Here is a 26,870-nt window from a genome sequence, read left to right as displayed (position 1 = left end):
TGAGCACACCACCTATTTTAGAGACTCTTGTTACTGTCATGAATGCGTCATGTGATCAAACAACTGAAATATCAACAATTTTGAGTGCACCCATTGAATTAACTGTTGATGCAAAAGAACCAATGTTTAATCATTTTGATATGACCTCTAATCTTGATGATGATTCTGTGTACAATGACTTATTGCATGTTTGCTTATTTAAGCATGTTGTAGCATGTAAATTTGATGCAAGTAAGGTTTATTCATCGGAGTTAGGATGGTTTAATGATGAACATTGTCAATCTTTTGAAGAGAATAAGAGCTTCACTTATATGTGCAAACTGAGTTCCAATATTTTCATGCCTTCTACTTCCTGTGATAATTTTTTGGCTTTAGATTTTATGAACAATGAAAGTTACTCATGTATACATGTGACATATGTGCAAAAATCAAGGGAAGTTAAAATGAATGACATATACATATACAACATGTACACCTTGTCTCTTTTGTTAGCCACATTTCAGATTAAGCAATGCCGAGGACGGCTTTATTTTCAAAAAGGGGAGGATGATGAGGACATGACTACCTTGGATACGACCAAAAATATTGCATACATGCATATTTGTCAGGTGATTTCTAATGCAAACTATTCAATAATATATTTATGTTATCCAGAACAAAAATACTTCACACACTTTTGTGTTTTGTCTAATTGCAGGTGTATGGGACATTTGTACAATCCACATATGAAGATAAGGGAAAAGGAGAAGTTTATGTTGTGTTCAAAAAGTCCTCTCACGTCACGTTTGGGCCAAGAGAAGGTAGAGTCCAAGTCTTTCACGTTCTGGATTCAGATTCGGACTGCACATACATACCTGACTCAAAACGCCAACAACTTTTTCATACGGAATCCGAATTGGGTGATTCTTTTTTTGTTGGAAACTAGATTTCGTGCTCTTTCCAACCCAATTGGATTCACCTTCAAATTCGTCCGGAGCGTTGAGTTACGGACGAAACAATATGACGTTGCAGCAGAATCCGAGTCAAACTACAAGCCCAAAGGTGTTGCATCACCTCCACTTGGGCCCATGAGCCTTGTACGACCTAGGGTTAGTTTTAGGCTGCCTTGGGACGTCCTCCCATCTCCTTGGCCGCCACCCCTTGCTCCTATATAAGTAGATCCATCTAGTAGCTTTTTCCTTGAGATTTGTTTAGTTAAAAGTTAGCCATTGCAACTTCGTGTACTTCGTTTGTGTCCAACGACCAGACCAAGACCGCTTACGGATCCCCACCATTATCAATACCTCATATATATTTGCAATATTCAGATTGTTTTATCATATTCTTGCTTGTTCTTCGATTGCTTGCAGGAATAGACCTTCGTGGTCAGGCTGACCGTGCTTCCGGCATCGTCAGTAACCTCAGGAGATTGGTTTAGTGATTGCTAAGGTGCAACGTCGTGCACGTTTGTAGTCGGATCGTCAAAGTCGTCTCCATCAAATCGATAGTTATCATCTCATCTAAAGATCGGGACACCCTCGCCCCTATCACCCAACCCATGTGAACCCACCGAGTACGGAGCAACAGTCTGTTCCAGCAATAGGGGCCTTGCACGAAAGCAAACCTATGATTAAGTAGCAGTTGCTTTCGCTGATGGGCCCAGTGAGGGAGGCATTGTCCCTCAGTGATGCGACAAAGAGGAATGTTACCCATCCAAGCTCACGCTCGCCCACCCCATACAAACCAAGAGCATAAGCCATGCTTTTACCGACTAAGTTAAACGACACCACACCCTTTCGTACACCCAACACACCGTCGTGCAGGGACCGGCTCAGAACTGGCAGCCTTGCCAACACCCAATCTTCGGGTGGGCACAACAGTGCCGAGCAAGCGCCGCCTGATCATAAAATGGCCAACGGACTTGAGCAAACAAGTTGCGCCGCCCAATCATGAAACATCTAGCAGACTCGACCAACCGGGCAGCCCTCAGAGAGTCCATCAGTCGGGTGGACCGATTAGACACCACCAAACATACAGCCTACAACCACAACATCGGGCAACACCGGCAACACCAAACAGCCAAGCAAACACAAAGAGGGCAGGGCAGGCAGCCAGAGAAACACCGTACAATCACCGGCACCCAACCCACACAAACAAGCGCACGAGACAACACCCGACGGATCGACGTAAAAACGCCAGACGCGTGGGGCCCGCGCGTGTCCGCGACCCACATACCATGGAACCCTAGCGCCGGCTTCACGGTGAGGCACGAGATTACACGATATGACGGCATGTGGGCATCGGGCGCGTCGTGGATGGATCGGAGGGCACAGATGACCCCAGGAGGTGGGTACTCCAACATTCTTTTGAAGGAGTAATGAACTCAAATCAATTGCTCCAGTTGAGATTGCTTTCAACAATGGCTAGCTAAACTGTTGTAATTTTCCTTTCTTTTATTGTTCTTCTTCCTTTCAACCCAAGCTATAAGTTAATATTGTGTTCTAATTAATAGAAGTAAAAAACCATTATTTTGTCTAAACAAATGAATTTGCTCCTCCCTACGATCTTCACTATCTCTAGATGACTTCAACCTAATTCGTTTCGCTTGTGGAGAAAATGACCTCCACCAGATAGATGCTAACCTTTACCGAAAAAGACTTTCGCCCCGCTTTATAAATAAAGCAACCACCTAACACAAAGTCAACATGATATCAATCGAACAACACACACACACAACGCCACCGCAGGCAAGGTCCAACACACATGCACACAAACACTACAAGGGTTCAGCTGCGGGCACAGCCCAACAAGCCCAATACATATGCAAGGCACGCACAACACATAAACGGACATGATCAACAAACTGGCCTGAGCTCCCTCTCCTAGATCGACGTTTTACTTGTCCAATAAACGAAAACAAGTACATGGTAATTTAGTTCACCGTGAGCTGTTGCATGTAAATAGTAGAGCGGCTGCTGTTTATGTGAAAAAAGAACTTTGCAAAGGTACCAGTGGAACAAAATTAGCAAGCTTGTAGAACAAAGAAACTATTGACATTCAAAGTAAAAGGACGCCAAGTGAAGCCCACATATGCATGATACTCTTTCCCCTCCTCACTACATGAGAAAATGGGCCGAAAAGTTGGCTATTACAAAACGAAGTTAATAATATACTCCCTCCGTTCTTAAATATTTATCTTTCTAGAGATTTCAACAAATGACTACATACGGAGCAAAATGCGTGTATCTACACTCTAAAATATGTCTACATATATCCGTATGTTGTAGTCTGTAAAAGACAAATATTTAGGAACGGAGGGAGTAGCATAGCATACATACATACATACATTCTTTGTTTTACAACAAAAAAAGAAACAACTACATAGTATATTGATCATTACTACTTTTTGAAATAAACTGGTCAATATGTGACACCTTCTGCATAATCTTGGATTGCATGCCATCGACAGAGAAGAGAAGAGCACATCTCCAGGTCTCAACTGAAAAGAGCAGTCCAAACCATAGCCAAAATCCAAAAACAACCCCAGCAGTCACACAGTAGTACAGCCACTGGTCCTCCCCTTCACCAGTTTTCTCATCCGAAGCAGGCGAAGTAGTTGGACAATCGGCTAGAGGAAATCCGCAAAGGCCGGAATTGTTCCGGTAAAACGAAGGTTCAGTCAACGTCTGCATCTGGCTCCCACCAGGTATCCTGCCTGACAAATGATTGTTGGAGATGTTGAATATGCTGAGCGTCGACAAGAACGAGATGCTCTGTGGAATGTGTCCTGAAAGCTCATTACATGATAGATCAAGAAACTCGAGATTCTTCAAACTACCGACATCTCCAGGGATGCCGCATGACAGATGATTTCTTGACAGGTTCAGAAATCGGAGGCCGTAAAGGTTGGTTAGCTCGTCAGGGATGCACTGAGACAAGAGGTTGCCTGACAGATCGATGCCGGTCAATAACCGGATCGTTCTTTGGAAGATGAGCTCCTGGCCCTTCCAGATTATATCGATTCTATCCTGATAAGTCGACCCATCCAGCGATGATGCCGTACTCGACACAATTTCTGGGTTCCTCATGGAGGTCAAGTTGCCGAATGCTACCGGAATTTTTCCTGTGAGTCTGTTGTTGGCGAGGTCGAGCAGCTGGAGTTTAGAGAGCCGCGACAACTCCACAGGGATTACCCCTGTGAAATTGTTTGATCTAAGGCTAAGGATTCTCAACGACGGAACCTGGGTCCCGATCCATGGAGGGATGGCACCGAAGAAGTTATTACTCCCGATGTCGAGGGTGGCCAGCGAGTCGCAACCTTTCAAGACCCGCGGGAAGGTGCCGGTGAAGCCATTGCCGGCGAGATGGAGCGACTCGAGGGAGCAGTTGTGACTTGCCTTGGCAGCGGGGATTTGGCCCGAGAAGGAGTTGTTGGAGAGGTCCATGAACTGCAGCGCCTGCAGGTTCCACCAGCAGTCGGGGAGCTCGCCCGTGAGCTGGTTGTTGGACAGGTCGAGGATCTGGAGGGAGAGGAGCCTGCAGAAGGCCGCGCCGGCGCCGGAGCTGTTGGAGGAGTTGCGGCTCCGCACGCTGAAGCTCTCGGGCACGGTGCCGCCGGAGAAGGTCTCGTGGGTTCCGCCGGCGTCGAGGTACATGCCCGTCGCCCGTTGGGCAGAGGATAGCAGTACTAGGAGGCAGAGGGGGAGGCACAGCAGAGGTGTTGTTGAAGCTTGGGCGTGTCCTCCTGCCATGGTTGGAATTCGAGTGGAGCGAGTTGTTTGGTTTGCACGACGCCCACTTGTATGTGGCGGCGGTGGCAGTACCGGGCCGACCGGCAGCGAAACGTCGACGACAGCGACTGAGCGACGCCGACTCTGTGGAATTCTGGAGCGCGGCATGCGTTTTCCACACGGCATACCAGTTGACTGACTCACCAACGGCGGGAAGAGTAAGACTCGGGATAGTTAGTGCACGTGGGGACGACGAGATTCTGATGCTTGCTTTTTCTTTCTTTCTCTTTTTTGACGGGAGACGCTGCCATGCGCGCGCTCGTCGTTGATACCAGTGGACTGTATCCGCGTTGTGGGCCTGCCCAATAATTCTTCCCATTGCCTGTTCTCCGAGTTTCGTCGTTGAGCGTTATCAATTGTTGCCGAGGACAAGACCAATGGTGGGACGCAGCTGCAGCCATTTTTGCTGAGTGCATAGATTCGGCTATTTTTATAGAAAAGGTCATTTTTACTCATTATTTTCGTGAAGCGAATTCAGTTGCTCATGAGGTAGCAAAGTTTAGTTTTTGTAATAAGCTTGATAACAGTTGAACTAACAAACCTCCTGAGCTCTTAGTTGGCCAATTGGTAAACGATGTAACTATTATTTGAGGTTAATAAAGCTAGCCATGACCCCCCCCCCCACACCCCCCCTCCTCCAAAAAAGAAGAAAAAATAATCTCTTTTTCAATAGAAATATGTGGAGCCAACTTATTTCACTGGAAACCTATTTAACCTAAATATGAAACTGAAATGTCAACTTGTACACCTGATTATTTAAAATGTGTAATAATTTATTGTAAAAGAGTGAAATGTGTTATTTCAAAAATGCGCAATTGAAACATATGTGACTTTTATGAAACAAACCAGTGAAAAATGAAATGTAGGTTCTCAAAGTGTAAAATAATATGAAACGGCTTGTGTTTGCTCCTTCCCCGTCTCGTCCCCCGAGTCGCCCCTCCCGCGGCGACACGGGGGAAACCCTAGCCGCCGCCACCAGCGGCCCCCTCCGCGACCCTGCCCTCGCGTCGCAGCCGCCGGAGGGCTCGCCGGCGAAGCCGTGCTGAGCCCGGGGATGGTGACGGCGGGGCGGATCTGTCCTCCCGCGGCGCTGGTGCTGCGCCCCCTCCCATCCCTGAGATCTGGCCGCGCGTCTCGGGGTGTCCATTCCGGCTGCTGCTTTCCCCTTGTCGTCCGGCGTCGTTGTAACATGGTGGTCTTCCCCTGTCATCCGGCTTGGGCCCTGCTGCCGCTTCCCTGCAATTCCCTGACGGCGCGACCCAACTCCTCTGCTGCGAGTGTTGCCGCCGGCCGGGGTGCAGGCGCTGCCATTTCGGGCGGGTCGGCGTGTCCGGCTATGGCCCTCCTACTGCTCCTCTGCTATCCCCTGGCGGCGCAGCCCAGCTCCTCTGATGCGTTGCTGCTGCTGGCCGCGGGTGCAGGCACAACCTTTTCGGGCGGGCTCGCGCCTTGCTGGCTGGGGCTCTGTGTGCCTGCCTCGTGTAGGTGGGTCGATTCGTCCCCGGCGGCGTCTGCCTCTGAGCTATGGTGTTGGCTCATGTGGTCGATCCCGGCAGCAACTGTGTACCGGCCTGGTGGCGTGGTGGGCGCATGTGACCACGCAGGGCCTTCTACCGCCGCTGCTTCAGCCCGGTGTTCCTGGACCTGCGTCTTCGAGTGTCCATGGTTCTACCGGCGTCCTCTATCGGTGTGGTTTTGTTGGGAAACGTAGCATGCAATTTCAAAAAAAATCCTATGCTCACGCAAGATCTATCTAGGAGATGCATAGCAACAAGAGGGGGAGAGTGTCTCTACGTACCTTCGTAGAACGAAAGCAGAAGCGTTTGACAACGCGGTTGATCTAGTCGAACTTCTTCTCGTTCCGACCGATCAAGCACCGAACGTACGACACCTCCAACTTCTGCATACGTTCAGCTCGATGACGTCCCTCGAACTCTTGATCCAGCAAAGTGTCAAGGGAGAGTTTCGTCAGCACGACGGCGTGGTGACGATGATGGTGAAGTGATCCGCGCAAGGCTTCGCCTAAGCACTATGAAGATATGACCGGAGGTGTAATCTATGGAGGGAGGCGCCGCACACGGCTAATAGATGTTGTTGTGTGTTCTAGGCGCCTTCCCCCGTATATATATATATAGGTGGGAGGGAGAGGGATCAGCCAAGGGGGGGACCCCAAGTAGGCTGAATCCTACTTGGGGTTCCTCCCCAATTCGCCCCCCTTCCTTATTCATCGAAGGGGAAAGGAAAGAGAGGGGGGAGGAAGGGGGAGGCCGAATCCTCCCCTTCCCTTCTCCCTTCCCCTCTTTCCTTCTCCTCCTATTTTGGCCTATATGGGGGCGCACCAGCCCCTCAGGGGCTGGTCTGTCCCCCTCTTGGCCCATTAGGCCCATATAGTCGCCGGGGGGGGTGCTCGGAACCCCTTCTAGTGATCCGATATGTACCCGGTACCCCTAGAACACTTTCGGTGTCCGAATATCATCGTCATATATATGAATCTTTACCTCTCGACCATTTCGAGACTCCTCATCATGTCCGTGATCTCATTCGGGACTCCGAACAACATTCGGTCACCAAATCACATAACTCATATAATACAAAATCATCATCGAACGTTAAGCGTGCGGACCCTACGGGTTCGAGAACTATGTAGACATGACCGAGACACCTCTTCGGTCAATAACCAATAGCGAAACCTGAATGCTCATATTGGTTCCCACATATTCTACGGAGATCTTTATCGGTCGTACCGTAATGACAACATACGTTATTTCCTTTGTCATCGGTATGTTACTTTCCCGAGATTCGATCGTCGGTATCTTCATACCTAGTTCAATCACGTTACCAGCAAGTCTCTTTACTCGTTCCGTAATACATCATCCCGCAACTAACTCATTAGTCACATTGCTTGCAAGGCCTATTATGATGTGTATTACCGAGAGGGCCCAGAGATACCTCTCCGATATTCGGAGTGACAAATTCTAATCTCGATCTATGCCAACCCAACAAGCACCTTCGGAGATACATGTAGAGCATCTTTATAATCACCCAGTTACGTTGTGACATTTGATAACACACAAGGTATTCCTCTAGTATCCGGGAGTTGCATAATTTCATAGTCAAAGGAATATGTATATAACATGAAGAAAGCAATAGCAATAAAATTGAATGATCAATATGCTAAGCTAACAGATGAATCTTGTCCACCAAATTATTCTCCTAATGATGTGATCCCATTCATCAAATGACAACACATGTCTATGGTTAGGAAACTTAACCATCTTTGATTAACGAGCCAGTCTAGTAGAGGCTTACTAGGGACACAGTGTTTTCTACGTATCCACACATGTATCAAGTTTCCGGTTAATACAATTCTAGCATGAATAATAAACATTTATCATGATATAAGGAAATATAAAATAACAACTTTATTATTGCCTCTAGGGCATATTTCCTTCAGTCTCCCACTTGCACTAGAGTCAATAATGTAGATTACATTGTAATGATTCTAACACCCATGGAGTCTTGGTGCGGATCATGTTTTCCACACGGCATACCAGTGGGAATGGACTGACAGCGAAACGTCGACGACAGCGACTGAGCGACGCCGACTCTGTGGAATTCTGGAGCGCGGCATGCACTTTCCACACGGCATACCAGTGGGAATGGACTGACTGGCCGACGGGAAGAGTAAGACTCCAGATAGTCAGTGCAGGTAGCGATGACGAGACGATGATGCTTGCTTTGTTGCCGTGCGCACGCTCGCCGATGCTCTCCAAAAGGAAGAGCTCCTATTCGGCGTGTATCCGTGTTGTGGGCCCACTCAATAATTGTCCACGCTAGCTCGATCTCGTTCACTGGTTTCTCGTCCGATGGTCTTGGTTTTCGGTCGCTTCTTTTTTTTGAAAAAGTTTTCACTCGCTTCTTGTTTATTCACTCTCGTCTGTTGGTACTATTTTTTTGCGAATGTCTGCTCGTACAAATTGGTCTGCAATCTCAATCTCAAGGGGAAAACCACCGGGTTTTTCACGTTTTTCTGTTAGTTTTTAAAACATCGGTGATATCAAATAATATTCATGGGTTTAAAAAAAGTTCAGGAATTTGAAAATGTTTACGGATTTGAAAAAAGTTAACGGTATTTGTGAAAAAAAAGTTTGCAAATGAATTGAAAAACATGATTTTGAAAAAAAATCATGAATCTATAAATATTATTGAAAATTTTAAAAAGTTCATAGATTTCAGAAAATTTCAGAAAGTTTGTGGGATTCAAAATATTACACGAATTTGAAACAATTCATGGGCTTCATAGATTAAAAAAACCAGGATTAAAAAAATCATGGATTTCATAAAAGTTCATGAATTTGAAAAACAAAGTTGGGTTCCCAAAAAGTTCACAAATTTTAAAAAAGTTTACTTCTTCCGTGGACTCAAAAAAACTTTATGAATTTAGGGAAACATTCACAAGTTTCAAAATGCTTTGCGAATTTCAATATTTTTTATGAATTTTATAGGGGTTCAAGAATTCTGATTTTTTATATAAATTTATAAAATTACATGCATTTAAAAAAATCATGAACTTGAATCTATTTCATGATTTTGAATAAGTTTTGAACTCAAAATTTTCACGAATTTGGAAAGAAAAGAGAAAAGGGTAAGATAAAAAAAGAGTAAAAAACAAAAAAATAAAAATCAAACAAAACCCATAAAGTAAAAATTAGGGAAAACTCGCCCAAGAAAAAACTGAAAGTGTATGATGTGAACAAGAAAGTGTATTACCGTACATGGGCCTGCCCATTACAATAAAACTCGCTTCATGGGGAGTGTGCGCCTTTTACCAGAAGCACTATAACCAGCACTTAAGGCATCAAATAGGAACCAGCCCGAATAAGAAGCGACATGACAACTCGGAACATGCAATCTCGCGCGCTTAGGACGCGTTTGGTTACTGCCATCGTTTTGGGCACTTTACATACTTGTCCCAGTTGGGGTTGATTGAACTAATGTAGGCAACCAAACATGACACATTAGGGGAGCAATCATGACATGGTGTTTGATTAAGTGTTACACTGGGAGTGTGCTCAATGGCGGCCGTAGTGTAGGTCGTGGGTAAGGAGGTCAACCGGGCGGTGCCAGCTGCGGCGGCGGGCACAACATGACGTTGATCTGGAAAGGTTGACGACGATTAGTGAGAATAGAGTGCCTCTGTGGATGTAGTGGATGGTGGCCGCGGCGTCGCGTCCGGCGCAACGAGAATGGAGCCACGGGCGATTGATCCCGTCTGCGGTGAACCAGTTGCTAGCATTCGCTGCCGCGAAGACAGTCCGTGGGGAGAGACAAATAGAAGGACGCTGAGGTAGAGGTCGGGGAGGAGAAATGCAGTGTGTGTGCGCAATGATGGTGTTAGTGTAGGAGGAAGAGGGAGGGGAGGCCAAAAAGAACGATACCGGCGATGGTGATAATGTTGTAGGACAAAGGAGAGGAAGCCAAAAGGAACGACACTGACGAGACAATGACGACGCCAGTGTTGTAGGACGAGGGAGAGGAGGCCAAAAGGAACGACGCCGGTGACAGCGCCAATGTAGTATGTAGTAGGACGCCGGCAGGGAGGCCGAGAGGAAAAATTATAAGGAACTAGACAAAGAAGATTAAACAGTGCCATTGAAATAGACCACACATACATGCCCGACCCTGGGGGTGGGGGGGGGGGGATGGGGAGCCGCCCCGGGCCCCTAGGACCAAGGGCCCCCCTCCCAAGTGAGTGCAAGAACACCTCCCGATCTGCCCTAATCATCGCCATTGGAGCAAAGTTGTTCTTCGATCTGTACTTCGGTGTCTCTACGCACCCCTATGTCTCGCTTTAAGCAAGACAGGGGGAACCTCTTGCGCTGGGGGAGCCCCAGATGGGCAGGCTCAACCACGCGGAAGGCCACGACCTGTTTTTTTTGCATTTTTGTTCTCGTGTTTTGCTTGATTTTTATATTTTTCTTTATACTTTAAAACACTCTTCAAAACACACATTTGAAAAAAAAACTTGAACAAGTATTTGAAAACTGTTGAATAAGTATTAAAATTGTTGAATGATAATTTGAAAAATGTTGAACAACTATTTGAAAACGTTGAATAAGTACTAAAAATGTTCAATAATTATTAAAAAAATGTTGAATGAATATAAAAAATGTATAATGAGTATTATATTTGGAAAAAATTAGAACAAGTATTTAAAAAGTGTTGAATAAGTATTAAATTGTTGAAAAAGTATTTGAAAATTGTTGAAAAAGTATTTGAAAATTGTTGAATAAGTGTTCGAACAATGTTGAACGTGTATGCAAAAAATGTTGATCATTTATTTAAAAATGTTTTTGACATATACAAAAATGTAGAGTGAAAACGAAAACCAGTGTGCATTCTGAAACTGTGTCTAGGACTTCTCCGAAGACAAAAGCATCTGTTGGGCGAGGCCCCAAACTAACAAGCACACTTCGAGATGATGATGATATCATTGACTTGTCTGATGATGATGATCTTGAGCAGTTGATCAAGAACAAGAAGGAAGAGGCTGATATCTTCAAGGACCTGCCTCTGTACGATCATGACATTCTCAACAACTTCATTGATGAATGGTTTCGAGACCCCTCCCTTTCCAATGATGATCTTCAACTACCCATTGACACAAGTGTCACATTTCAAGAGTCTATTACCAAAAAACTAGGAGCGCAAAAGGTTCTTGAGCAAAAGAACAAGATCGATCATGAAAAGGTTTATTTCAAGAAACATGTTCACAAGCTTGGAGCCAAGGAAATCAAGGGCTTCAAGATGATGATGGAAGATATGAAAGAAGAGTTTCATAAGCGTCGTGAGGAAGCTAAAGGCGCTAGAGAGCATCTGAAGAAATATGCTAAGTAGACTGTGCAAGCTCACGATGAGGGCCTGAAGAGGAAAGCACTTGGTCGTCTAGCACTTGATCCCAAGCTGATCAAGAAGAAGAAGCTAGTGATATTTGCCGCTGAGGCTTCAAGGCAAGAAATGCCTAGAATCATCTTTTCGCCAAACTTTGTTGGCACGAAGCCATCTGCCTCGTCTATTGCTCAAGACAGGCAGAGACAAAGCTTCCTGAAGCCAAATATCGCAAGCTCAAGCAGGCTGAAGCAATTGCTCCCCCCCCCCACAAAAGCGTCCAAGATGAAATATTCAAAGAAATCACAAAGGACCCAAGTGCCTCCAACTCCTCAACAACCCTCTCAAGAGGAGCCTATGTTTGTTGAACCCATTTCTATTGCTCCACCTGCCTCAACCAACACTGAAAGACGTGTTGTGATTGTAGAGCCTGCTTCCATAGAGGCTTCTCAAAAAGTGTCTGAAGATATTCCAGCTGTTGATTTCACCGCAGCTGAAGACATTGGTCATGAAGCCAATGTGAAGCAAGAATATGATGCAGTTATTCCTCAGCTCAAGTTACAACACATGTGCTTGAGTTCCCCAAGACACCACCGGAAACCATGGAGGAAGACAAAACTTCTTCACAAGCATCACCCTTATTCTGAAGGCTTCGCAAAGGCCCAAGGCCTTCATCCTCCATGTCAAGCATTCCTGAAGAGGAAGTGCCAACTGAGACTTATGTTGCACAAGAGGTCATTCAAGAAGCTATGCCTACAAATACCATAGCTGAGCTTGAAACCAAACTAAATGAAGACATTTCGGCTGCATCAGCCGAAGACATTCAAGCTCCCATTTTCTGAACCTATTGTTGCCACTATGGCAACCGAGGCTGTCGTCACTACTTCTGAAGCCACAACAACTGAAACCACTACGGCTGAAGCCAATGAAACTAAAGGTAGTGAAGCTAATGTGGCTGAAGACATTTCTCAGCCCGAAGTCAATGATGGCATGGTCTTGGCTGAAGGCAAGTTTGGGCCTGAAGTTCAACTGGTTAGAGTCCAATGGCCAAATCTCACTCCTCCTAAAGTGCCTGGACCCCAGTATGAGTTCAAGGTCAACAATAGGCCTCAGATTCAGAAGCCAATGCCTAGGCTGCCAAAGCTTTGAAGTGCTGCTTCCACATATTGCACTTTCAATGTCTTTAAGCTTCAGAGAGCACAACACTTTCTTTGTTCACGCCAAGAATCCCTACAACAAACCATGTATATCTTCAGATCGGTTCTGGAGCCATCTCCAATGAAGCTATTACATGTGTGTGCTCTATAATCAAGACATGATTAATCTTCACAAGAGGCTTAGTCTTGAAGCCATGTCTGATCTGCCATGCTTTGATCAAGCATTGGAATGCTTCAAAGATGTTAAACTGTTGCCCTTTGTCGTTGACGAGAAACATTGTAATGAGGAGTTAATTCTCCAATTTTATGAGACACTTCACATCTCAGGCTACAACAGGGGTCCAAACACTCGAGTTCTTCAGTGGATGACAGGTGATGTACACCACAAGGTTCACACTCGCGAGCTTCTTGAGCTCACTAACCTGCCCACTCATGGTGACAACTACAATCCAGGTTGTGAAGCCTATGAAAAATAAGTTGAAAGCATCTTACATAAGCCTGGACCATACATGACAGAGAGTTCATCATGATGAAGCCATTGCCAGTTGAGGCTGACTGCCCCAGTGAGTTTTTGGTTAAAGACCTTGAGTATTTGCCTCGTGATATGTCTCCAACGTATCTATAATTTATGAAGTATTCATGCCATGTTTACAACAATTTTATATGGTTTTAGTATGATTTGATTAGAACTAACCTAGACTGACGCTTTTTTCAGCAGAACTACCTTGGTGTCGTTTTTTGTGCAGAAATAAAAGTTCTCGGAATGGGCTGAAAATTTACAGTGATTTTTTATGGACCAAAGAGAACCTCGAAGCACAAGAGTGGGACCAGAAGATTCCCGAGGCAACGACAAGGTAGGGGGGCGCGCGCTAACCCCCAGGAGGGTGCTCCTACCTTGCCGCTGCCTCGTGGACCCCCTTGACGTGAGACCGATGCTACCTCTTAAGCATTGCATTGGTTTTCCCTTGAAGAGGAAAGGGTGATGCAACAAAGTAGTGTAAGTATTTCCCTCAGTTTTTGAGAACCAAGGTATCAATCCAGTAGGAGATCACGCTCAAGTCCCACGCACCTACACAAACAAAAAAAACCTCGCAACCAACGCGATAAAGGGGTTGTCAAGCCCTTCACAGTCACTTACCAGAGTGAGATCTGATAGATATGATAAGATAATATTTTTGGTATTTTTATGATAAAGAGAAATAAAGATGAAAAGTAAAATAAATGGCAAAGGAAATAACTAAGTGTTGGAAGATTAATATGATGAAAGATAGACCCGGGGGCCATAGGTTTCACTAGTGGCTTCTCTCAAGAGCATAAGTATTACGGTGGGTAAACGAATTACTGTCGAGCAATTGATAGAATTGAGCATAGTTATGAGAATATCTAGGTATGATCATGTATGTAGGCATCACGTCCGCGACAAGTAGACTGAAACGAATCTGCATCTACTACTATTACTCCACACATCGACCGCTATCCAGCATGCATCTAGAGTATTAAGTTCATAAGAACAGAGTAATGCTTTAAGGAAGATGACATGATGTAGAGGGATAAACTCATGCAATATGATATAAACCCCATCTTTTTATCCTCGATGGCAACAATACAATACGTGCCTTGCTGCCCCTGCTGTCACCGGGAAAGGACATCGCAAGATTGAACCCAAAGCTAAGCACTTCTCCCATTGTAAGAAAGATCAATCTAGTAGGCCAAACCAAACTGATAATTCGAAGAGACTTGCAAAGATAAACCAATCATACATAAAAGAATTCAGAGGAGAATCAAATATTGTTCATAGATAAACTTGATCATAAACCCACAATTCATCGGATCTCGACAAACACACTGCAAAGAAGCCATCTAGCTAATAACTATGGACCCGTAGGTCTGAAGTAAACTACTCACACATCACCGGAGAGGCCATGGAGTTGATGTAGAGGCCCTCTGTGATCAATGCCCCCTCCGGCGGAGCTTCGGAAAAGGCCCCAAGATGGGATCTCTCGGGTACAGAAGGTTGCGGCGGTGGAATCAGGGTTTCATGGTGCTCCTGGATGTTTGGGGGGTACGTGTATATATATAGGAGGAAGAAGTACGTCGGTGAAGCAACGGAGGGCCCACGAGGGTGGAGGGCGCGCCCAGGGGGTAGGCGCGCCCCCTGCCTCATGGCCTCCTCCGTTGTTTCTTGACGCCCACTCTAAGTCTCGTGGATCATGTTTGTTGAGAAAATCACGTTCCAGAAGGTTTCATTCCATTTGGACTCCGTTTGATATTCCTTTTCTTCAAAACCCTAAAATAGGCAAAAAAAAACAGCAATTTGGGCTGGGCCTCTGATTAGTAGGTTAGTCCCAAAAATGATATAAAAGTGTAAAATAAAGCCCATTGACATCCAAAATAGATAATATAATAGCATGGAGCAATCAAAAATTATAGATACATTGGAGACGTATCAAGCATCCCCAAGCTTAATTCCTGCTCGTCCTCGAGTAGGTAAATGATAAAAGAAGAATTTTTGATGTGGAATGCTTTCTAACATATTTCTCAATGTAATTTTTCTTTATTGTGGCATGAATGTTCAGATCCGAAAGATTCAAGATAAAAGTTTAATATTGACATATAAATAATAATACTTCAAGCATACTAACTAAGTAATTATGTCTTCTCAGAATAACATGGCCAAAGAGAGTTATCCCTACAAAATCATATAGTCTGGCTATGCTCTATCTTCACCACAAAAAATATTTAAAGCATGCACAACCCCGATGACAAGCCAAGCAATTGTTTCATACTTTTGATGTTCTCAAACTTTTTCAATCTTCACGCAATATATGAGCGTGAGCCATGGATATAGCACTATGGTGGAATAGAATGGTGGTTGTGGAGAAGACAAAAAGGAGAAGATAGTCTCACATCAACTAGGCGTATGAACGAGCTATGGAGATGCCCATTAATAGATATCAATGTGAGTGAGTAGGGATTGCCATGCAACGGATGCACTAGAGCTATAAGTATATGAAAGCTCTGTTGGAAATATGCCCTAGAGGCAATAATAAAAGTATTATTATTATATTTCTTTGTTCATGATAATTGTCTTTATTCATGCTATAACTGTATTATCCGGAAATCGTAATACACGTGTGAATACATAGACCATAATATGTCCCTGGTAAGCCTCTAGTTGACTAGCTCGTTGATCAACAGATAGTCATGGTTTCCTGGCTATGGACATTGGATGTCATTTATAACGGGATCACATCATTAGGAGAATGATGTGATGGACAAGACCCAATCCTAAGCATAGTACAAAGATCGTGTAGTTCGTTTGCTAGAGCTTTTCCAATGTCAAGTATCTTTTCCTTTGACCATGAGATCATGTAACTCCCGGATACCGTAGGAGTGCTTTGGGTGTATCAAACTTCACAACGTAACTGGGTGACTATAAAGGTGCATTACAGGTATCTCCGAAAGTGTCTGTTGGGTTGACACGGATCGAGACTGGGATTTGTCACTCTGGATAACGGAGAGGTATCACTGGGCCCACTCGGTAATGCATCATCATTATGAGCTCAAGGTGACCAAGTGGTTGATCACGGGATCATGCATTACGGTACGAGTAAAGTGACTTGCCGGTAACGAGATTGAACAAGGTATTGGGATACCGACGATCGAGTCTCGGGCAAGTAACATACCGATTGACAAAGGGAATTGTATACGGGGTTGATTAATCCTCGACATCGTGGTTCATCCGATGAGATCATCGTGGAGCATGTGGGAGCCATCATGGGTATCCAGATCCCGCTATTGGTTATTGACCGGAGAGTCATCTCGGTCATGTCTGCTTGTCTCCCGAACCCGTAGGGTCTACACACTTAAGGTTCGGTGACGCTAGGGTTGTGAAGATATGTATATGCAGTAACCCGAATGTTGTTCGGAGTCCCGGATGAGATCCCGGACGTCACGAGGAGTTCCGGAATGGTCCGGAGGTAAAGAATTATATATAGGAAGTGCTGTTTCGGCCATCGGGACAAGTTTCGGGGTTATCGGTATTGTACCGGGACCACCGGAGGGGTCCCGGGGGCCCACCGGGTGGGGCCACCTGTCCCGGGGGGCCACATGGGCTGTAGGGGGTGCGCCTTGGCCTTCATGGGCCAAGGGCACCAGCCCTACTAGGCCCATGCGCCTAGGGTTTCCACCACGGAGGAGTCCAAGTGGTGGAAGGCACCCCGAGGTGCCTTGGGGGGAGGGAAACCCTCCCCTGGCCGCCGCACCTAGGAGATTGGATCTCCTAGGATGCGCACCACCCCCCCTTGGCCCTCCTATATATAGTGGGGGAGAGGAGGGATTTCATACCTCAGCCTTTGGTGCTTCCTCTCTCCCCGTTACGTCTCTCTCGTAGTATAGGCGAAGCCCTGCTACTGTGACGCCCTGCATCCACCACCACGCCGTCGTGCTGCTGGATCTTCATCAACCTCTCTTCCCCCCTTGCTGGATCAAGAAAGGAGGAGACGTCATCCGTTCCGTACGTGTGTTGAACGCGGAGGCACCGTCCGTTCGGTGCTTGATCATCGGTGATTTGAATCACGTCGTGTTCGACTACATCATCCCCGTTCTTCGAACGCTTCCGCTCGCGATCTACAAGGTACGTAGATGCATCTAATCACTCGTTGCTAGATGAACTCCTAGATGGATCTTGGTGAAACGAGTAGGAAATTTTTTGTTTTCTGCAACGTTACCCAACAGTGGCATCATGAGCTAGGTCTATGCGTAGTTCTCTTGCACGAGTAGAACACAAAGTAGTTGTGGGCGTTGATTTTGTTCAATATGCTTGCCGTTACTAGTATTATCTTGATTCGGCGGCATCGTGGGATGAAGCGGCCCGGACCGACCTTACACGTACTCTTACGTGAGACAGGTTCCACCGACTGACATGCACTAGTTGCATAAGGTGGCTAGCGGGTGTCTGTCTCTCCTACTTTAGTCGGATCGGATTCGATGAAAAGGGTCCTTATGAAGGGTAAATAGCAATTGGCATATCACGTTGTGGTCATTGCGTAGGTAAGAAACGTTCTTGCTAGAAACCCATAGCAGCCACGTAAAACATGCAAACAACAATTAGAGGACGTCTAACTTGTTTTTGCAGGGGATGCTATGTGATGTGATATGGCCAAAAGGATGTGATGAATGATATATGTGATGTATGAGATTGATCATGTTCTTGTACAAGGAATCACGACTTACATGTCGATGAGTATGACGATCTACAAGGATGATCATGGAGCCCCAAGATGGAGATCAAAGGAGCTATGTGATATTGGCCATATCATGTCACTGTTATTATTTGACTACATGTGATGTTTATCATGTTTTGCATCTTGTTTACTTAAAACGACGGTAGTAAATAAGATGATCCCTTACAACAATTTCAAGAAGTGTTCTCCCCTAACTGTGCACCGTTGCTACAGTTCGTCGCTTCGAAGCACCACGTGTTAATCGGGTGTGATAGATCCTTTCGTTCACATACAACGGGTGTAAGAAGTTTTACACATGCAAAAACACTTAGGGTTAACTTGACGAGCCTAAGCATGTGAAGACATGGCCTCGGAACACAGAGACCGAAAGGTCGAACACGAGCCGTATGGAAGATACGATCAACATGAAGATGTTCACCGACGATGACTAGTCCGTCTCACGTGTTAATCGGACACGGATTAGTTGACTTGGATCGTGTAACACTTAGATGACTAGAGGGATGTCTAATCTGAGTGGGAGTTCATTAATAATTTGATTAGATGAACTTAATTATCATGAACTTAGTCTAAAATCTTTACAATATGTCCTGTAGATCAAATGGCCAACGTTGTATTCAATTTCAACGCGTTCCTAGAGAAAACCAAGCTGAAAGACGATGGCAGCAACTATACGGACTGGGTCCGGAACCTGAGGATCATCCTCATAGCTGCCAAGAAAGATTATGTCCTACAAGCACCGCTAGGTGATCCACCCGTCCCACAGAACCAAGACGCTATGAACGCTTGGCAGACACGTACTGATGACTACTCCCTCGTTCAGTGCGGCATGCTTTATAGCTTAGAGCCGGGGCTCCAAAAGTGTTTTGAGAGACATGGAGCATATGAGATGTTCGAAGAGCTAAAAATGGTTTTCAAGCTCATGCCCGGATCGAGAGATACGAAGTCTCCGATAAGTTCTTCAGCTGTAAGATGGAGGAAAATAGTTCTGTCAGTGAGCACATACTCACTATGTCTGGGTTGCATAACCGCTTGACTCAGCTGGGAGTTAATCTCCCGGATGACGCGGTCATTGACAGAATCCTCCAGTCGCTTCCACCAAGCTACAAGAGCTTTGTGATGAACTTCAATATGCAGGGGATGGTAAAGACCATTCCTGAAGTATTTGCTATGCTGAAATCAGCAGAGGTAGAAGTCAAGAAGGAACATCAAGTGTTGATGATGAATAAAACCACTAAGTTCAAGAAGGGCAAGGGTAAAAAGAACTTCAAGAAGGACGGCAAGGAAGTTGCTGCGCCCGGCAAGCAAGCTGTCGGGAAGAAGTCAAAGAATGGACCCAAGCCTGAGACAGAGTGCTTTTATTGCAAAGGGAAGGGTCACTGGAAGCGGAATTGCCCCAAATACTTAGCGGATAAGAAGGCCGGCAACACCAAAGGTATATTTGATATACATGTGATTGATGTGTACCTTACCAGTACTCGTAGTAACTCCTGGGTATTTGATACCGGTGCCGTTACTCATATTTGTAACTCACCACAGGAGCTGCGGAATAAACGGAAACTGGAGAAGGACGAGGTGACGATGCGCGTCGGGAATGGTTCCAAGGTCGATGTGATCGCCGTCGGCACGCTACCTCTACATTTACCTACGGGATTAGTTATAAACCTCAATAATTGTTATTTAGTGCCATGTCTGAGCATGAACATTGTATCAGGATCTCGTTTAATACGAGATGGCTACTCATTTAAATCCGAGAATAATGGTTGTTCTATTTATATGAGAGATATGTTTTATGGTCATGCTCCGATAGTGAATGGTTTATTCTTAATGAATCTCGAGCGTATTACTACACATATTCATAGTGTGAATACCAAAAGATGTAAAGTTGATAATGATAGTCCCACATACTTGTGGCACTGCCGCCTTGGTCACATAGGTGTCAAACGCATGAAGAAGCTCCATGCAGATGGACTTTTAGAGTCTCTTGATTATGAATCATTTGACACGTGCGAACCATGCCTCATGGGTAAAATGACCAAGACTCCGTTCTCAGGAACAATGGAGTGAGCAACCAACTTATTGGAAATCATACATACTGATGTGTGCGGTCCAATGAGTGTTGAGGCTCGCGGTGGCTATCGTTATGTTCTCACCCTCACTGATGACTTAAGTAGATATGGGTATGTCTACTTAATGAAACACAAGTCTGAAACCTTTGAAAAGTTCAAGGAATTTCAGAGTGAAGTTGAGAATCATCGTGACAGGAAAATCAAGTTTCTACGATCAGATCGTGGAGGAGAATACTTGAGTCACGAATTTGGCACACACTTAAGAAAATGTGGAATAGTTTCACAACTAACGCCGCCTGGAACACCTCAGCGTAATGGTGTGTCCGAATGTCGTAATCGCACTCTATTAGATATGGTGCGATCTATGATGTCTCTTACCGATTTACCGTTATCTTTTTGGGGCTATGCTTTAGAGACTGCCGCATTCACTTTAAATAGGGCTCCGTCGAAATCCGTTGAGACGACACCGTATGAATTATGGTTTGGGAAGAAACCTAAGCTGTCGTTTCTAAAAGTTTGGGGATGCGATGCTTATGTCAAGAAACTTCAACCTGAAAAGCTCGAACCCAAGTCGGAAAAATGCGTCTTCATAGGATACCCTAAAGAAACTTATGGGTATACCTTCTACCTCAGATCCGAAGGCAAGATCTTTGTTGCCAGGAATGGATTCTTTCTAGAGAAAGAGTTTCTCTCGAAAGAAGTAAGTGGGAGGAGAGTAGAACTTGATGAAGTATTGCCTCTTGAACCGGTAAATGGCACAACTCAAGAAAATGTTCCTGAGGTGCCTGCACTGACTAGAGAGGAAGTTAATGATGATGATCAAGATACTTCTGATCAAGCTCCTACTGAAATTCGAAGGTCCACAAGGACACGTTCCGCACCAGAGTGGTACGGCAACCCTGTCTTGGAAATCATGTTGTTAGACAACAGTGAACCTTCGAGCTATGAAGAAGCGATGGCGGGACCGGATTCCGACAAATGGCTAGAAGCCATGAAATCCGAGATAGGATCCATGTATGAAAACAAAGTATGGACTTTGACTGACTTGCCCGTTGAACGGCGAGCCATAGAAAATAAATGGATCTTCAAGAAGAAGACAGACGCGGATGGTAATGTGACCATCTATAAAGCTCGGCTTGTCGCTAAGGGTTATCGACAAGTTCAAGGGGTTGACTACGATGAGACTTTCTCACCGGTAGTGAAGCTGAAGTCCGTCCGAATCATGTTAGCGATTGCCGCATTCTATGATTATGAAATATGGCAAATGGACGTCAAAACGGCATTCCTTAATGGTTTCCTTAAGGAAGAGTTGTATATGATGCAGCCGGAAGGTTTTGTCGATCCTAAGAATGCTGACAAGGTGTGCAAGCTCCAACGCTCGATTTATGGGCTGGTGCAAGCATCTCGGAGTTGGAACATTCGCTTTGATGAGATGATCAAAGCGTTTGGGTTTACGCAGACTTATGGAGAAGCCTGCGTTTACAAGAAAGTGAGTGGGAGCTCTGTAGCATTTCTCATACTATATGTAGATGACATACTTTTGATGGGAAATGATATAGAACTCTTGGACAGCATCAAGGCCTACTTGAATAAAAGTTTTTCAATGAAGGACCTTGGAGAAGCTGCTTATATATTAGGCATCAAGATCTACAGATATAGATCAAGACGTCTCATAGGTCTTTCACAAAGCACATACCTTGATAAGATTTTGAAGAAGTTCAAAATGGATCAGTCCAAGAAAGGGTTCTTGCCTGTTTTGCAAGGTATGAAATTGAGCTCAGCTCAATGTCCGACCACGGTAGAAGAGATAGAAGAGATGAGTGTCATCCCCTATGCCTCAGCCATAGGTTCTATTATGTATGCCATGCTGTGTACCAGACCTGATGTAAACCTTGCCGTAAGTTTGGTAGGAAGGTACCAAAGTAATCCCGGCAAGGAACACTGGACAGCGGTCAAGAATATCCTGAAGTACCTGAAAAGGACTAAGGAAATGTTTCTCGTTTATGGAGGTGACGAAGAGCTCGTCGTAAAGGGTTACGTCGACGCTAGCTTCGACACAGATCTGGATGACTCTAAGTCACAAACCGGATACGTGTATATGTTGAATGGTGGAGCAGTGAGCTGGTGCAGCTGCAAACAGAGCGTCGTGGCGGGATCTACATGTGAAGCGGAGTACATGGCAGCCTCGGAGGCAGCACATGAAGATATATGGGTGAAGGAGTTCATCACCGACCTAGGAGTCATACCCAATGCGTCGGGGCCAATCAAACTCTTTTGTGACAACACTGGAGCTATTGCACTTGCCAAGGAGCCCAGGTTTCACAAGAAGACAAGGCACATCAAGCGTCGCTTCAACTCCATTCGTGAAAATGTTCAAGATGGAGACATAGAGATTTGTAAAGTACATACGGACCTGAATATAGCAGATCCGTTGACTAAACCTCTCCCTAGGGCAAAACATGATCAACACCAGAATTCCATGGGTGTTCGATTCATCACAATGTAACTAGATTATTGACTCTAGTGCAAGTGGGAGACTGTTGGAAATATGCCCTAGAGGCAATAATAAAAGTATTATTATTATATTTCTTTGTTCATGATAATTGTCTTTATTCATGCTATAACTGTATTATCCGGAAATCGTAATACACGTGTGAATACATAGACCATAATATGTCCCTGGTAAGCCTCTAGTTGACTAGCTCGTTGATCAACAGATAGTCATGGTTTCCTGGCTATGGACATTGGATGTCATTGATAACGGGATCACATCATTAGGAGAATGATGTGATGGACAAGACCCAATCCTAAGCATAGTACAAAGATCGTGTAGTTCGTTTGCTAGAGCTTTTCCAATGTCAAGTATCTTTTCCTTTGACCATGAGATCGTGTAACTCCCGGATACCGTAGGAGTGCTTTGGGTGTATCAAACGTCATAACGTAACTGGGTGACTATAAAGGTGCATTACAGGTATCTCCGAAAGTGTCTGTTGGGTTGACACGGATCGAGACTGGGATTTGTCACTCTGGATAACGGAGAGGTATCACTGGGCCCACTCGGTAATGCATCATCATTATGAGCTCAAGGTGACCAAGTGGTTGATCACGGGATCATGCATTACGGTACGAGTAAAGTGACTTGCCGGTAACGAGATTGAACAAGGTATTGGGATACCGACGATCGAGTCTCGGGCAAGTAACATACCGATTGACAAAGGGAATTGTATACGGGGTTGATTAATCCTCGACATCGTGGTTCATCCGATGAGATCATCGTGGAGCATGTGGGAGCCATCATGGGTATCCAGATCCCGCTGTTGGTTATTGACCGGAGAGTCGTCTCGGTCATGTCTGCTTGTCTCCCGAACCCGTAGGGTCTACACACTTAAGGTTCGGTGACGCTAGGGTTGTGAAGATATGTATATGCAGTAACCCGAATGTTGTTCGGAGTCCCGGATGAGATCTCGGATGTCACGAGGAGTTCCGGAATGGTCCGGAGGTAAAGAATTATATATAGGAAGTGCTGTTTCGGCCATCGGGACAAGTTTCGGGGTTATCGGTATTGTACCGGGACCACCGGAGGGGTCCCGGGGGCCCACCGGGTGGGGCCACCTGTCCCGGGGGGCCACATGGGCTGTAGGACTGGTGCCCTTGGCCTTCATGGGCCAAGGGCACCAGCCCTACTAGGCCCATGCGCCTAGGGTTTCCACCACGGAGGAGTCCAAGTGGTGGAAGGCACCCCGAGGTGCCTTGGGGGGGAGGGAAACCCTCCCCTGGCCGCCGCACCTAGGAGATTGGATCTCCTAGGCTGTGCACCACCCCCCTTGGCCCTCCTATATATAGTGGGGGAGAGGAGGGATTTCATACCTCAGCCTTTGGTGCTTCCTCTCTCCCCGTTACGTCTCTCTCGTAGTATAGGCGAAGCCCTGCTACTGTGACGCCCTGCATCCACCACCACGCCGTCGTGCTGCTGGATCTTCATCAACCTCTCTTCCCCCCTTGCTGGATCAAGAAAGGAGGAGACGTCATCCGTTCCGTACGTGTGTTGAACGCGGAGGCACCATCCGTTCGGTGCTTGATCATCGGTGATTTGAATCACGTCGTGTTCGACTACATCATCCCCGTTCTTCGAACGCTTCCGCTCGCGATCTACAAGGTACGTAGATGCATCTAATCACTTGTTGCTAGATGAACTCCTAGATGGATCTTGGTGAAACGAGTAGGAAAATTTTTGTTTTCTGCAACGTTACCCAACAAGCTCAACAAAAGAAACTAAGTGGGTGTGCATCCAACTTCCTTGCTCACGAAGACCTAGGGCATTTTGAGGAAGCCCGTCATTGGAATATACAAGCCAAGTTCTATAATGAAAAATTCCCACTGGTATATGAAAGTGATATCATAAGAGACTCTCTATATGAAGAACATAGTGCTACCTTGAAGCACAAGTGTGGAAAAAGGATAGTAGCATTGTCCCTTCTCTCTTTTTCTCTCGTTTTTTATTTGGGCCTTCTTTCTTTTTTTCCTTTTTGGCCTCTTTTTTTCATCCGGAGTCTCATCCCGACTTGTGGGGGAATCATAGTCTCCATCATCCTTTCCTCACTTGGGACAATGCTCTAATAATGATGATCATCACACTTTATTTTCTTACAACTCAAGAATTACAACTCAATACTTAGAACAAAATATGACTCTATGTGAATGCCTCCGGCGGTGTACCGGGATGTGCAATGATGCATGAGTGACATGTATGAAGAATTATGAATGGTGGCTTTGCCACTAATACGATGTCAACTACATGATCATGCAAGCAATATGACAATGATGAAGTGTGTCATAATAACGAAACGGTGGAAAGTTGCATGGCAATATATCTCGGAATGGCTATGGAAATGCCATAATAGGTAGGTATGGTGGCTGTTTTGAGGAAGGTATATGGTGGGTTTATGGTACCGGTGAAAGCTGCGCGATACTAGAGAGGCTAGCAATGGTGGAAGGGTGAGAGTGCGTATAATCCATGGACTCAACATTAGTCATAAAGAACTCACAAACTTATTGCAAAAATCTATTATTTATCGAAACAAAGTATTACGCGCATTTTCCTATTGGAATAGATTGGTAGGAAAATACCATCGCTCGTCCCCGACCGCCACTCATAAGGAGGACAATCAATAAATAAATCATGCTCCGACTTCATCACATAATGGTTCACCATACGTGCATGCTACGGGAATCACAAACTTCAACACAAGTATTTCTCAAATTCACAACTACTCGACTAGCATGACACTAATATCACCATCTCCATATCTCAAAACAATTATCAAGTATCAAACTTCTCATAGTATTCAATGCACTTGTATGAAAGTTTTTATTATTGCCATGTTGTTCTAAAGGACTCTCAAAATAATATAAGTGAAGCATGAGAGAACAATAGTTTCTATAAAACAAATCCACCACCGTGCTCTAAAAGATATAAGTGAAGCACTAGAGCAAAAACTATATAGCTCAAAAGATATATGGCTTATTCCATCTATGCCCCCAATTCCTTAGTTGTGCTCAGTTTTCCCCACGCTTCAAACTTTTGCTCACTTTTCCCCATTCCCTTAGCTGAAACTCTCACAAATGTTCATAACATACATTTGCCGTCTTGGCCGTTAACTGACTTGTGGGGCCACGTTGGACTCTGATGACTGTGGCTGTGGCTTCGCTGGTTGGGCCGTGTTTGTGTTCATAGGACAGGCCCGTTAGTTTGTTGGTAATAAATTAAAATAGACTGCTATTGATGGATGCAGCCTGCTATGCATTCCCGGCTTTGGCATCGATGTAGCCTGCTATGCATGCGAACACCGCCACGCACACATCTAGTGACCTAGACCTAATCGCATGCATGCACGCCGACACGCACGCATCGATCCATGGCGCACGGTTGCCGGTGGATTCAGTCGCTCCGCAGCATCGTTTCACGCGTCGCAGGCATATGTGCCGGTGGCAGAAGGGGCAGGCTGCACGCACGGTCGTGTCCATATGTCGAGGCATTGGTTCACGCCGCAGGCTGCATGCACGCTCGTGAATGGGAGGCAGGCAGCCGCCAACGTAGAGCACGCAGAAGGGGAGGCAGGCAGCCGCCAACGCAGAGCACGCAAAGCACGCTCGCATCGATTCACGTTCACACATTGATGATCGCATCGGTTCACGCACGCACTGAGTCACGATCTACACCGGCCATTTGCGCGTGTACCCACTTCGTCTCCGCCGCTATTTAAACTGCCCTCCATTGCCTCTTCTTCTATAGATCCATCTGCGCCTCCAACTTCTTCTCTTCTTCCCCCAAAAGCCAAAGTTGTTCCACTCAGCGAAGCAAGCAAGATGCAGTACAACGGGTCGACGTTCCAAGCGCCGCCCACCGTGCCGGAACGGCGGTACCCCGCCAACGTTGTCGTCGAGGAATCCCTCCGCGTGTGGGTGTTCTCCCGCTGGAGGGGAAGCACTGAGCTTGCACGGGGGTTCCTCTGTGCGGGCTTCCACCACCTCCCGGCCAGCTCGCCGCCCATGTTCAACCTCATGGAGCAGCGTCCCCACGCCAACGCTCCAGTGGTAGGGCTCGTCGTCCACTTCACCAACAGGTTCGATGCCTACTACCTGCTCGGCAAGGTGTATTAGTGTGGGTGCGAGTTCATCACATTCACGGCCTATAACATCTTCACCGACTTCGAGAGCGTCTTCCCTGCTCGCAACCGCATGCAT

The 26,870-nt window shown here is 45.7% G+C and overlaps 1 protein-coding gene across 1 annotated transcript; it reads right to left on the bottom strand.

Moving 5' to 3' along the window:
• Positions 1-3,057: 3,057 nt before the first annotated feature.
• Positions 3,058-4,892, bottom strand: LOC125508240 (uncharacterized). Its single transcript, XM_048672871.2, has one exon. It carries the CDS (start codon positions 4,875-4,877, stop codon positions 3,357-3,359), a length of 1,521 nt encoding a protein of 506 aa, XP_048528828.2. The 5' UTR covers positions 4,878-4,892; the 3' UTR covers positions 3,058-3,356.
• Between the last annotated feature and the right edge of the window lie 21,978 nt (positions 4,893-26,870).

This window comes from Triticum urartu, chromosome 1A, assembly GCF_056163025.1.
Source record: "Triticum urartu cultivar PI428250 chromosome 1A, HENAU_Tu73, whole genome shotgun sequence".
Taxonomy (NCBI): Eukaryota; Viridiplantae; Streptophyta; class Magnoliopsida; order Poales; family Poaceae; genus Triticum; species Triticum urartu.
Note: the sequence above shows the minus strand (reverse complement) of the source record. Positions and strands in the feature narration are given on the sequence as shown.

Excerpts from the sequence above, each read along its gene's own strand:
- LOC125508240 (XM_048672871.2), bottom strand. The coding sequence starts at position 4,877 with ATGCCGCGCTCCAGAATTCCACAGAGTCGGCGTCGCTCAGTCGCTGTC.